This window comes from Trachurus trachurus (genome assembly GCF_905171665.1).
Source record: "Trachurus trachurus genome assembly, chromosome: 4".
Taxonomy (NCBI): Eukaryota; Metazoa; Chordata; class Actinopteri; order Carangiformes; family Carangidae; genus Trachurus; species Trachurus trachurus.
The window spans coordinates 29212988-29227166 of record NC_139898.1 but is presented as its reverse complement, the minus strand read 5'-3'; the positions used below and the strand labels follow the sequence as shown (position 1 = coordinate 29227166).

The following is a 14179-nucleotide window of genomic DNA, read 5'->3' as shown; positions in this document are numbered from 1 at the left end:
CCGAGGGTCATCATCGTGAAGTTTTTAAACTTCCAGGATAAAGTCCGTGTGATGCGAGCTTCCAGGGCCAAAGGCAAAGTTATCTACGCCGGTCAAGAGATCATGTTCTTCCCGGATCTTTCGGCGGAGCTCCACCGTCGCAGGAGGGGTTTCGACCAGGTGAAACAACAGCTGAGGTCGATGAACATGCGGTACGGAATAATTTACCCAGCCAAGCTACGAGTGTCGTCTGATGGACAAACACGTGAGTTTGAAACCCCAGCAGATGCTGAAAAATTCATCAAAGGGTTACAGACCACGGAGGACTCACAGGTTAACTAAAATGAACTGCTGAATCCTTTATTATTCACCTATAACAGCTATAGCTTGTTATTGATGGCTTTATGGGCCAGTAACACACACACGTGAATGCTTTTTATTTTCTTTTTTCTCTGGAGACCTTTCTGTTTTGTATAGGCTACATAATTTTATTATTCCTTCAGTCTCCTCATATGTAAATGCACGTTTTATTTACTATTTATACAGAGACTACCACGCGCCCTTTTTAAGTGGGCTGTCATTCGTTTTGTTTTGTTTTTTGAAAAGTGGCTATTCAGTATACTGTCGGCCTTCCAGGATGAAAGTTAAGCTGCAAGAAAGACTAGATGAACATACTTGTTTGTGTAGATTTTATTTTTTGCCAGGGGACACAATTGTCCTGTTGATGTTGTTTGGTTTGTTATTAGGACTGCTTGGTTTGGTCTAACTGCTCCCTTGTTTACACTGGATCAGTGTGTGCACTTAACTGCACCCCAAGGTCAGGGGGAGGGTGGGGAAAGGGCTGTCTTGTTCAGGGTGACAGCTAAGGGGTATTGTTCATGGCAGGGTTTAAGTTTTTTCTTTTTTCTTTTTTCTTTTTTTTTCTCTTTCACATCATGTGGTATTCTACTGGTACACTCCCAAAATGTCACATAGGGATACTCATCAGGTTTACCAACAACTAAAAGATGATTCTATGCTGTACAATCTGGTATATTAGTAAGATTAGATGACTGCAAATAAGAATTTTAAATTCACTTCATGGAATGTTAGAGGGATGGTGAAGTTGACTAAATTAAAACAGGTGATTACCAGGCTTAAACAACTTAAGTCATCAATAGTGTTTATCCAGGAAACTCATTTACTCAGAGAGGACTTAGTGAAAGTACATAGGAGATGGCCAGGCAAAGTAGTAGCATCCTGTTTCCCTTCTCATTCGAGAGGGGTTATGGTGTTAATTCATAATTCGGTGCCTTTTCAAATAAATAACACTATTTATGATAAAACTGGTAGATATTTGGTGGTTCAAGGGACTCTCTTGAGAGAAAGTATTAATTTGGTTAATATATATGGCCCAAACGATGATAACCCATCATTTTTTGAGAATTTATTTTTGCTTTTGGCCACCCTCCCTGGTAAGATAATATTGGCAGGTGACTTAAATTGTGCTTTAGACCCGAAACTGGATCGCTCTGCAGGGATAGATACATCCCATTCCCAAACAAGAAAGAAAATTCAACAATATATGAAAGACCTGAACCTTTGTGATCCTTGGAGAAATCAAAACCCCAACAAAAGAGAATTCTCATGCTACTCGGCAGTATTTAAAACCCACTCCCGAATAGATTATTTTTTAATTTCCTCATCTCTGCTACCTAGTATAACAAATTGTGTATATGATAGTATTGTTTTATCTGATCATGCCCCAACCTCACTAATTTGCAACGTCGAACAAGTGTATAGACATCCAACCAAGTGGCGATTACACCCTAAATGGTTACAAAATTCTGACTTTATAAAATTTGTAGGAGAACATATTGATCTCTACTTCTCTATAAATACAAATCAAACATCTGCAACCATTAGATGGGAAGCTTTTAAAGCATATATTAGAGGACAAATGATAAGCTTCACCAGCTCTAAATTTAACAAATTCAAACAGACTATGAATGAATTAGACTCTAAAATTAGAGAATTAGAGAGAGAGGTTAGCATAGATAATTCGACACAAAAAAAACAAGAATTACTGACCCTTAAAGCAAAATATGAGGAGCTCTCCATGCTTAAGGCTGAGGATGGTATAATAAGACTGAAACAAACTTTTTATGATCAGGGCGAAAAGCCGGGTAAACTGCTAGCCTGGCAGATTAAGAAAATTGAATCTGACAGAGCCATCAATACAATTAAGAACGAACAAGGAGAATTAACTACAGATCCCACAGAAATTAATAACACCTTCGTCTCATATTATAAAACCCTTTATAATTCTGACAACCCTCGAGACCTGGTAAACCAAAACAATTTCCTTGATGGATTGGTCATTCCCTGCATTTCTGAGAGTACAAAAACTGAACTGGAGAGGGAATTAAATTTGAATGACATTTCTAACGCCATTACAAACATGAGAGGAGGTAAAGCTTCGGGTCCAGATGGGCTTCCGATAGATATTTACAAATTATTTAAAACAAAATTAATAGCCCCGTTATTAGATGTTTATTTGGAATCCTTTAAAACAGGTTCCCTCCCCGTTTCGTTACGTAGTGCTCTGATCACTCTTATTCTAAAACCAGGCAAAGTGCCAACCGAACGCGGTTCTTATAGACCCATATCACTTTTAAATTCAGATGCAAAGATTATTGCTAAGGTTTTAGCCATGAGACTCGAGAGGGTTCTACCAGCCATTATACATGGAGACCAGAATGGTTTTGTGCAAAAGCGGCAGGGGTTCCACAATGTGAGGAGAGTTCTTAACATAATTCACGAGTGTGAAGAGTCCCCTGACACTGCAATATTATCAGTCGACGCCGAAAAGGCGTTCGACCGAGTCGAATGGCCCTATCTACTCGAGTTGCTTGGGCGGTTTGGATTTGGTGATTACTTTTGTAGATGGGTCGAAATTTTATTTGTTGATTCCTCTGCGATGGTATCTACTAACTTTCTCATCTCTCAGCCTTTTGAGTTATTTCGAGGTACAAGGCAAGGGTCACCAATTTCACCTCTTCTTTTTGTAATAGCCATGGAACCATTAGCAATAGCGATCAGATCACACCCCTTAATTCATGGTATTAAGATTGGGGACTTAGAACACAATACAGCAATGTACGCTGATGATACTATTATATTCTTATCTCAACTTGCAGAATCAATACCATCTCTCTTAGAGTTATTTAGTCAATTTGGGAGTATCTCTGGGTTTAAAGTGAACAAAGAAAAGTCATCTATTATGTTTTTAAATGGAAATGAGAGGAAGAAACCTTTAGTGTCACACCCATTTGTAAATGCCACAGAGGGATTTAAGTACTTGGGCATCAAAATAACCCCTAAAATAAGTAATCTTAGTTCAGCCAACTATGAGCCCATGTTACATGGTGTGACAGAAGAGATCACGAGATGGACAACATTACCTCTTTCTATGTTGGGAAGAATAAACATAGTAAAGATGACTATACTACCTAAATTTTTATTTATCTTTCAATCAATTCCACTAGCCCCTCCTCCTTCTTTTTTCCTCAAGACCAGAAAGCTTCTTTCCAATTTCATCTGGAACAATAGGAAGCCAAGACTCAGACTCTCCCTTCTATATCTACCTTATGATAGAGGGGGGCTACAGCTGCCAAATTTAGAATGGTACTATTGGGCTGCTCAGTTGAGGGCCACAATGTTTTGGTTCTCTAAAGATGTTTTCATGCCCTGGTTAGAAATTGAAAAACGGTCCTCAAAAGGTTTGTCATTGAATAGCTATCTATATTCAGCTTCTTTTAAAACTTTAAAGAAAGATACTACTAATCCTTTTGTAAAAAACACCATTATAGTTTGGCATGTGGTACAAAAATTGCTGGGTGACTCTCCAAGATTATCCTGTTTCGCCCCGATCTGGGGGAATGCTAACTTCGCCCCGGCAAAGAATGACATGGGTTTTAAAACATGGATGAACAAGGGAATAGTAGAATTGCAGGATGTATATGAGGATTTTACTCTAATGTCATTCAATGAGTTAAAAGCAAAGTTTGATATACCACAGAAACACTTCTTTAAGTATTTACAACTTCGAAGTTTTATTCTGGCACATTTAAACAACTCGGTGCAACAACCTCCATTATCCACCTTAGAAACACATATCACAAAAAGTTGTTTTGGGAAAAGGCTGGTCTCCCGGTTTTATAATATGCTGGTTGAAAACCATAAGGAAAACTCTGATAGTAAGAGGCGGGAGTGGATACGTGACTTACAAGAAGACATTTCACTCAGTGAATGGGGTAAAATATGTTTGAAAACACATACTCAAACCATCAATACTCGATTGAGAATGATACAATTTAATTGGATAATGCGAATATATATTTCCCCTGTACAATTAAACAAATTTGATTCTAATATACCTGATCTTTGTTATAAGTGTAAAAACCACCAGGGCACATTATTTCATTGTTTATGGAAATGTGAAGAGATTCAAAAGTTTTGGAGCTCAGTGTTAAAGTATATCTCACAAATCACTACTTCCCCTGTACCCCTATGCCCTAAGTTATGTATTTTAGGCATTTATCCAGAGGACTGTAATTTATCTGGCAAAGAAAGAAAAATGATTGATCTTTGTTTACTACAGGCTAAACGCTGTATTGCATTATGTTGGAAGAATGTTAATGGCCCCTCTTTTACCCAATGGTTGAATAACTTAACATCAAGTTTGGCTCTTGAGAAGCTGACCTATATTGTTAGAAAGAGGGCTTCTGAATTCTATGACATTTGGAAGATGTTTTTGGAACTGTTGAAAGATGGAGATTTAGAGGAGGCAATGGGAGAATGAGATAATAAAAATATTGAATGTGTTGATAGGAGTATACAATGTAACCTATATTAAGAATATTATTATTATTACTATTTTATATGATTTTTTTTTTTATTATTATTATTTATTGCTCAGTAATTTTTTCTGACCAATTTTTATTTAATTTATCCCTTTTTAATTATTTATTTTATTATGACAATTTATTTATTTACTTTTTCTGTATTTTCATTATTATTTGTATTACTGCCATATGTTTAAAGTGTTATATGTTGTTGTATGCATATAAAAACTAATAAAGATATGTTTAAAAAAAAAAAAAATGCTGAACTATCCCTTTAAGTAGTCATTTAAGTCAAATGACAACACCTTCATCAGATCCACTCCATCCTTTGCATCCCGCTCAAAGAAGTCAGAGGGAAAGTCTCTATCTGGTGGGCGGGACTGTCCGTAACCACGGGGATCCCAGCCGACGACGGTGAAACGCTCCTTGTTGAGAGACTTGAGCTGAGGACCGAAATCCGTCCGCGTGCTTCCTGTGGCAGAAAAACAGCAGAGTGGTTTTCACAAGAGGAACGCCACCACCACACACACTACTATCGGCCAGAAAAGGAAAAAAATAGTTGCATGTCGTATTTACCCAGAGCGCCAGGAAACAGCAGCACAGCGTGTTTCCCTCTGCCCGTCTGCTCGTAGTACAGATCCACCCCGTTGACCTGCTGCCTGCCCGAGGCCAGTGAGGAGCTGCAGGGCAACAAAGGAGAGCAGCTACAGTCACAGCACAAACATATGTGACAAAATAACATTGACATAAAAAAACATTCAGTGGTTCTTTGCTTTAAAAACTACAGAAACAACAGCTGCGGTTTAAAACCTCCTTGTAAATGCAAACTGAGACTTCTAGTGTTGTTTGTTATTTGGTTGTGACAGTTTTACAGTTTGTGCCTCCAGGTCACCGTGACCTCGTGCGGCGCATCATCTGCTGCACCGACAGTGACAGCAGGAAACGTCTTCAGTTCACTCAGATGTCTCGAGGACTTTTTGCAGCTGTTGTGCAGAAAATATCCCACTGCACCGTTCACACCCCGCAGCTTTAGTTTGTTTCAGAGAAATTAAGTTCAGAGCCTTGTTGTGTCTCTCCTTACATGTAATGTCAGTTTTTTTGTGGAGGCATCGTAACAGATGTTGTTTTTGGGGTGATAATGAAAATAAACACAGGAATCAATGTTTTATTTTCTTGAATCATTATGTCTCAAATGTTTCCGTGCATCCTGCATTTCAACTGTTCTGTATGAATAAAGGTTGAATAAATGTGCAATAAAACTGAAAATGTCCATGGTCAAGAAAATGCAAAACACTTCTTATGATCTTTTACCTTATTAAGACATGTCATTTATCAGGGATGCAAACGGGTCAGGACCAAAAAAGAGAGGAATTGTCTGGCGGGGGGGGGCTCACCATTGACAATATCACAGAAAAGTCAATTTCCAGTAGTTCAACCCCAACCAAGTATTGAGTGCATATAGATGGACAGTTTTCAGAAGGCCAACATTTCTAGATTAAAAATGTTTAAAAAAAATAAAAACCATTGCAATATTTCAATTTTGGAGATACTGATTTTTAGGTCTTCACTGAATGTTAGTCATAATTATTACTATTAAAATAAACAGAAGAAATAAAGACATGGGATTTAACATCCCATTCAGTGTGTAATGGACATATAGGCCTATATAATGTGTTAGTTTCACTTTAATTGAACACATTCTACATCGCGGAGGCGACGTCTCTCCTTCACCGTAGAAACGGGGCAGAGCTCCGTGGGAGACACCTGCCTGACACAGCAACGGACATGCACGGGGGGGAAACGGCGGCGCCGTCGCACCGAATGCACGCGGATACGCGCCGCTTTGGGTAACGAGCGCGCACGTCGCGTCTACATTGGAGGTGAATAGGAAGGCTGTTACCAGTGTAATCAGAGACAACCATGAATGAGTTGTCGCACACACTGAGGTGAGCAGCAGCAGAGCGGCCGCACCGTGACCGCGGTCCGCTCCAGCTGCCTGGTGTCCCCATTACGCACCACGCGTCTTTTCAGTCACTTGTCCAAGTTCTCCTTTACTTTTTTTTTCCCGAGACAACACTCATTCTCTCTGTCTCTTTTACCGGCGGTGTCAGCTGATGTGCACATCTGCAGCAACCCAAACAAATGCACATGTTACTGTTGACTGGCTCTATTCCAGCCACATGATTGGTTCGGCGCGGTGGAAATCTCATTATCATTGGTTATTTGTATTGTCTGCCAAAACATGGATGAATGAAACCTATCGACCACGTCTCATATTTCTATCGAGGAAAAGTTATTTCACAATTTATAGACACAACACCTACAAGCACTGAGAGCCGCATGTTGCAGTGACGTTATATAGGCTATAAAAAAAATAATCCGCCGAAAAGGTGCAACTTGCCACTTAACTTCTTGTCGATGTATTATTTGCGGGGGCTTTCGGGGGATCTGGTGACGGTGGAGGATCTGGGACTGATTGACTGTGGACCACCACCAGTCTGATCAGGTCCATCACAGCACAGCAGCTGCAGCTCTGCCCCGCTGTCACATGACGCATATCAGCGCAATCTGTTTACATTAAACCGACATCAGGAGAATAATGAGAATTATGATATGAAAAATATATATTTGTTTCGAATTTTGGCCCCTGGATCATGATTTTTTTGGGCGCATTCTTGGTAAAAAAAAATCCTCTAAAAAAAAGACAGTTGGGATGCATAATGTGTCTCATAACAGTGCGTCACGTTATCGCCCCCCCCCTTCTGTACTGAGCTGGCCGGTACTGGGTATAGCGTCCTGCTGATCACCGCGCTGAGGCACCGGCCGGTCTGAGCTGCGTTCATGTGCCTACTTTAAAACTCTCCAGTCAGTGACCTGGTGGCGGCTGTTTTGGTCGTCAGCATTTTATCCACACAGCGACCGTCCACGGCTTAGTGGTGTTTTATTCTATGGGTCGGTGGTGTTTTATTCTAGGGGTCGGTGGTGGCTGTGAGACAGCAGCGGCTCCACGGTGAGAGGGGGGGGGGGGCAGCTTCTGCTCACCTGACTCTGTGCAGCTTCTTCATTAAATCCAAACAAACAGTCCGACACAGCGACGCACTGCTCCTCTTTGACTCTAAAGTCTCTGTAGCTCATCAGCCCGGAACTCGCCGTCATGGATCAGAAGCGACGGCGGCGTTTGGCCTCAGTGTCTCGGACTTCCAGAGCAGCTACAGCAGCGTTGTGACCTCAACCATGGTTGGTGAGAGCAGCAATGTTGTTGTAGGCCTGTGCATATTCTCATTTGTCCAGGTCATAGTATTTCAAAGGAGGTTAAATCGAAAGCAACTGGACTTATACTGAGTCTCCACACCAGATAGTTGGACCAGTCCCAGCCTGGTCAGATGCTACATGAACTGATGAAGCCTCATGGATGAGAGGTGAAACGTCTTCCTAGACAAATAACTAAGTCCAGTTGAACCTCCTTTGAAAAAAAAAAAAAAGTTGTTGGCGGGCTCGTGAATTTTTTTTTTGACACGAGTCAACGAGCGATAAATCGCATTTCTCGCGTTTGGTCGCGCGTCACAACTCGAGCGAAAAAAAAGCGTTCCTCGTGTTTGATGAAATAGACGAAATAGACGAAGACGCGAAGGTCCCGTCGCACAAAAAGAATCGCGTGTATTGCGTCGCAAAAAAAAAAAGTCGCGTATACCGCGTCTCGCGCCTAATCGCGTCTTTGCGTCACGGCCTTTTACACCGCGGACGTAACGAATAAACGGTGACGGTGTGAACGAACAACATAGAACAGGACCAGACGTGCGTTGTTTCCTCTTTTCACCCACAGCTCCACTCTCCCTTACTTACACTAACTACTGTTATTGTTGAGGCCAGATAATTGTGGGATTTGTAGTTTTGGACCAATCGCAGGTTGTGCTCTTTCTTTTTTGTGATTTTCCCGGTTCACACATGTCTTTTTTTTTTTAGGGGCAAATGCGAGTGAAATGCTCGCCCATGGTGGGCATAAGAAAATTTAAGACCTGTCTAAAATTATTTAAGACTTGAACACAATAATTCAACAAATTTAAGACATTTTAAGGCCTAAACGTGTGTAATGGACAAAGCCTATATAATGTGTTAGTTTCACTTTAATTGAACACATTCTACATCGCGGAGGCGACGTCTCTCCTTCACCTCTGAAACGGGGCAGAGCTCCGTGGGAGACACCTGCCTGACACAGTAATGTACGTACCGACTGCACGCGGATACGCGCCGCTTTGGGTAACGAGCGCGCACGTCGCGCGTCAACATTGGAGGTAGGCAGTTATTAGTATGATCAGAAACCATGAATGAGTTCGCCTCAGTTTCACGTGATTGTCACTGTCAGCCTGTTAGAAAAACATTTTACTGACCCCAGCTGAGACGCTGAGACCCCCCCCTCAAAACAAAAACTCTTCGGATCTGAATGATTCACACAAGTCACCTAATTGGTCATGAAAAAAGCGAGTTTCGCTTTTCGGCGCGCTGTTTGCATCCCTGATTTATTGAGACGCATTATCTAAAAGGAGAAAGCAGGTTCAACCTAATGGAAGACAAATGCTGCAATTCTCTCTGTGCAAAAGATTAAACCTCGAAAATCATAATGGTGGTGTTTTTTGTTGTTTGTATTTGAAGATTTGTAGAAAATTATTGTTTTATTTGGCAAAATGGTGAACAGATTTAGCAAACTGTATGATGCATGATTTCTATTTCATAAGGATCATCATTTGAATGACTACTTAACATCTCAATTATATGATTTATGGTAGGGGAGAGTGGGGAAATGTGAGACACCCCCTATATCTAGAAAACGGAACACATTTTTGGTCATCTGACCATTATGTTTTCAAGCCCCTTCCATTTCCTCATGGCCATGAAGGAGAGGACCTCATGATGCTGTGGAAAGCATGTTTTTTTTTCACAAAAATATGATTTTTGCACGTAAAAGTAAATTTTCTTGCTGTCAACTTAATCAACTGTTGTGCCAAAGTGAATTGATTCAGGTAGAAAAACTTATATGATACATGATGATGAACTACCAACACATAAAACCATGTGATGATGATAGCTGAAAATTAGCCTAAATTTCTAAGAGAGGTCGTTTTTTTCTAAAATGGGGGTGTTGGGGTAAAGTGAGACAAATGCTGCGGGGTAAAGTGAGACCATGGATGTATTATAATAAATCCAAGAGTGAGACTGTGAGCACACCACACACAAAGATTTACACTAGAATCTCGTCCCCCAAGCCAGAAATCAAACAGGATCTGTAGCCACACTGCTTTGTTATGCTATGTGCTCTTCAGTCAGCTCACTTCTTTATTGGTTACATTCAATTTTAGTCACAATCCCCATGATTCTGCTACTAGTCCGACATTAGTTCTGGAAAGTGTGGTTGTCAAGCTAGCTGTCAGGATTCTAACTGTTACAACATGTGTTGTTATGGTAGTTTCAGAGTGGAAAAAGTAAGTGGATCAGTTTACCCCATTGATTTCTCTGGTTTGTCTCAGTTTACCCCTGAGCTGGGGTAAAGTGAGACACGAGACCACTTTTTTTAAAACAATCATATTTTCACTGTCCTTCGTCCTGAATACATTCTGATAATTTCCATTGCTATAGGAAACATCCCGAATTAATGGGAAATGTGTAAATTTTACTGATAAATCATTTTAGCTCGCTTAGAGGGGAGCAAATGTAAAAAGTGTCTCACTTTACCCCACTCTCCCCTACATTTTAAATGTGATATTTGACAATAAAGGGATGCTGAAAAAAATATACAATTTCATCCTAAATAAAATAATTCTACTAGTAGCAACAACAATAATATTGATAAATGGGATACCATAATAGATATTCAATTACCACAGCTTTGTAGGCTTGTAGGTTTTTATCATGGATGTTTTATATTAGGCTATCTTATAATAGATCCATGGTTTTTATCATAAGATTTTACTGAGCATCAGTGCAGTGAGTGGAGAAATGTCGCCATCTAGTGGTTTCAGGGGTGCATGTATGTTGGCCTACTGCTGTAGCAGAAGGACGAGCATGTTGTTCGAAGCTGAGCAGTGAGCAGACATTTCCTGCTTCGTTACCGCAGCTCTCCGCGGTTGAAGTCCATGTGTGTACAAACGTGCGTGTGAATGTGCAGCTGTGGCGGTGACCACAGTGGAGGTTGTTACCAGGGCACAGAGGCCTGAGGAGGGCTGATGATGTGTGACACGGCTCTGCTGCTCATGTGGCTCCGTCGCAGCAAACAACGACCTCCGAGCGGCAGCAGCAGCAGCGACGCCATTGCTCCGAGCTGCAGGACAGACAGGTGCCCGCTGCAGGGCTCCTCCTGTGCGGGTTAAAGAGTGAACAAAGTCCGTGTGACTGTGACGTTGCTCTGCAGGTTCTCTGCAGTTTTTTTTTCTCAGGAGTTTACTTTGGCACTTTCCCTCCTCTTTGTTGACAAAAATTTTTAAAGCGAAAGTAGCCTATATACAGCCAAATTCACCTAAAGACAAGTCTTGTCCCAATAGCCTAAGCAATGATTGATTTCCAAAAACATTTCCTTGAAAGGACACACACAAAAAGATTTATTATTAATTCCACGTCAGAAACGTTTCTCTGATTTCCTCAGAATTATTTTGTGGGCTAGCCTACTTATGGGCTACTGTTTTCCACCCAGTGCTCACACATTTGATGAAGGTGGCAAAACATGGAAATTACAGTGAAACAGTGATGCTGCACCAAATAAGGAAATACATGCCATCTTCTCTATGGGGTTATGCAGAGGTGTAGCTGCAGTTCTTTTGGTTAAGATAAGATAAGATCATTAATCCAACGGGTGGGTAAATTCTCAGCACCGCAGCAGCAGTGAACAGTGCAGAGAAAGAAATATAGACAGAAGAAAAGCATCAGCTTGATTTGTCAAACAGATTATTGACAAAGTGTGTCGTAGATTGGTGACATTAATAATTTCAGAGCTCATCCGGAACTAACACTGCATTTGTCAACAAAAAAAAAAAAGGCATAAAATATCCTTTATAGTTGAAGCAAAGTTTATGAAATACTACCCACCAGAAGTAGGCTATTGACCTCATGGTGGGTGGCACCACACTGCCCGAAAAATAGCTATACTGCATATTCTGGTTCCAGCTTCTCAGATAAAAAATGATATGATTTTGTATTAGGACCAATGTTGGATAAAGCGCTCTTGTCCTCCAATTAAAACAAAAGGGATAATTCAACATTTTGGCAAATTTGTCTATTGCCATAGGCTAATCCCTATAGTCATAGGAGTAGGTTCATTACCTTTAATTGTCGGTGCATGTTGTTGAGAGCCGCGGGGCAGAGACTCGAGCTGCTCAGCTAACACAATTGAAGTAACGGTGCATAGTCCCCTGTCCCTCAAAACTCATCCAATACCCAATCCAACAACTCCAAAACGCTCACGTGGAGAAGTTGTGGACATTCACCACATTGTGAAATAATCATGTAATATTATGAGACAGAGTTGTTTTCGAGGCAAATGAAGCCGGAACTACATTCCTAACATGGCTGCTGGGCGGAGTGACTTCAAAAGTGCAAGTAGTTCAGAGAATTTGCCACCAGAGCGTTTCGGAGTTGTTGGATTGTGTATTTGATGAGTTTTGAGGGACAGGGGATCATGCTGGGTTAGCTGAGCAGCTCGCGTCTCTGCCCCGCGGATCTCAAAACAACACGCACGAACAATTAAAGGTAATGAACCTACTCCTATGACTATAGGGATTATTGCAATAAGCGAATTTGCCAAACTGTTTAACTATCCCTTTAAACTAGCGCTAAAGGAACTATGCAAGTCTGGTCACTTTACTGCTGTGTCTCTAACCCTCCTCCTGGCCATGTGCATTTGTTTACAACAAAGCCAGCGAGAAATCAATCAATAGAGCGGTAAATAATGTTATTTATCATATACGATGTTATAACGTGTATATTTGTGTAGTTTAATCTGTCATCAACAAGAAATTACGGTTTACGGGGCGCGTTTGTGTCGCGGCGGTGCACAGAAACGAGAGCTACAAATCCTGCATAGTTCCTCTTTAAGTTCCTGTTCTTTTTAACTGCGGGGGAAAGAAATGTCATTATTATTGTAGCAACCATGACAACAAACTTTGAACAAATGTTGAGGAAGTACCAGGCTACTGATTTAAACTGAAATCAAGATTGCTTACTAAACCTAAAGAAGTAATATTAGTGCCTGCAATGAAGCTATGACTGTAACCATGACAACTTTGGGTTGTTATGTAGGTACAGTATCTCAGGAGACGCTCCTATTGGTCGTATCCGAGGGTTGAAAAATTAGCTGTATGGCTGTTTAGGTTGTTTTCAATCCCCCCCCCCCCCGGATGTTCAACAAACTGATTAATCAATACTATGATTATCAGATTATTATAATAGAGCCATCTAGGACCATCTAACAAACAAACTGGCATCAACCCGATGTTCTAACTCTGTTGTTTTTCTACTCCATGACAAAAATTAATCATCAGCAGCACCTCACATCCTTTTAGTTTCTATACAACAATCCCCCACCTCCTCCACCCACGCACGCACACACACACACACACACACACACACACGGACACACACCTACACAAAAAGCGATCTTCTTACGAAAGACCAACTCTAGTTTGAAACTGTGTGTGTTTATCAATGGGTTCACAATGAGCTGTTCAGACCTAGTTCTTTTAGACGGGCAGGCAGCTTTTTGTAAACGCCTCCACTCCCCTCTGCCTGTCAGAGCGTCTGAGCTGTGCCACACACTGAACCACACACACACACATACACGCACAGGAACACACAAAACAAAGTGACAAAGACAGCCAGGCTAAAAATACCTCGATCGTCTGAGAGCGATGTGTCGAAGGTGCAGTAGAATTTACTGGAAATGCAGTGACTGATGCAGATTCCAGTGGACGTCCACCGACAATCAACACACGCACACAGTTTCAAGCAGACGGGGGAATTCTTAAATCTAAAAACTCAATCAAATTTATAAGCAAGGCTCATAAAATTAGAGGAAGGCATGATGCATCGAGTTGAAAATGCAGTCATGGTAAATAAATATCGTGCTGTATTTAATATTGTGGGAGTTTGTGGCTGGCACCTTTGCAGCATTCAATGACCTTTAGATGAGTGTGGTCTGATGATCCCCAGCGATTGACGTACCTTCAGCCGTCGGAATGATTGCCGAAGCTTTTTGGTACAAACAGTCACTTACTAAAATATCTTAACATCTGCTGCATGAACAGACACAAATTTGGCACAGAGTTAAAACT

General features: G+C 41.0%; 1 protein-coding gene across 2 annotated transcripts in view; it reads right to left on the bottom strand.

Moving 5' to 3' along the window:
* The window catches only part of bphl (biphenyl hydrolase like), a 106858-nt gene extending 95576 nt beyond the window's left edge, over positions 1-11282 (bottom strand). For both annotated transcript variants that reach the window (XR_014595353.1, XM_083970737.1), the window contains exons 1-3: positions 11057-11282; positions 5442-5545; positions 5171-5337 (exon numbers count right to left, since the gene is read on the bottom strand). Coding sequence is in view for 1 of the 2 variants with exons in the window: in XM_083970737.1 (XP_083826863.1) it covers positions 5171-5337; positions 5442-5545; positions 11057-11169 (384 nt within the window). In the remaining variant the exon portion in view is untranslated. The remainder of the gene's footprint in view (positions 1-5170; positions 5338-5441; positions 5546-11056) is intronic.
* Positions 11283-14179: the final 2897 nt, after the last annotated feature.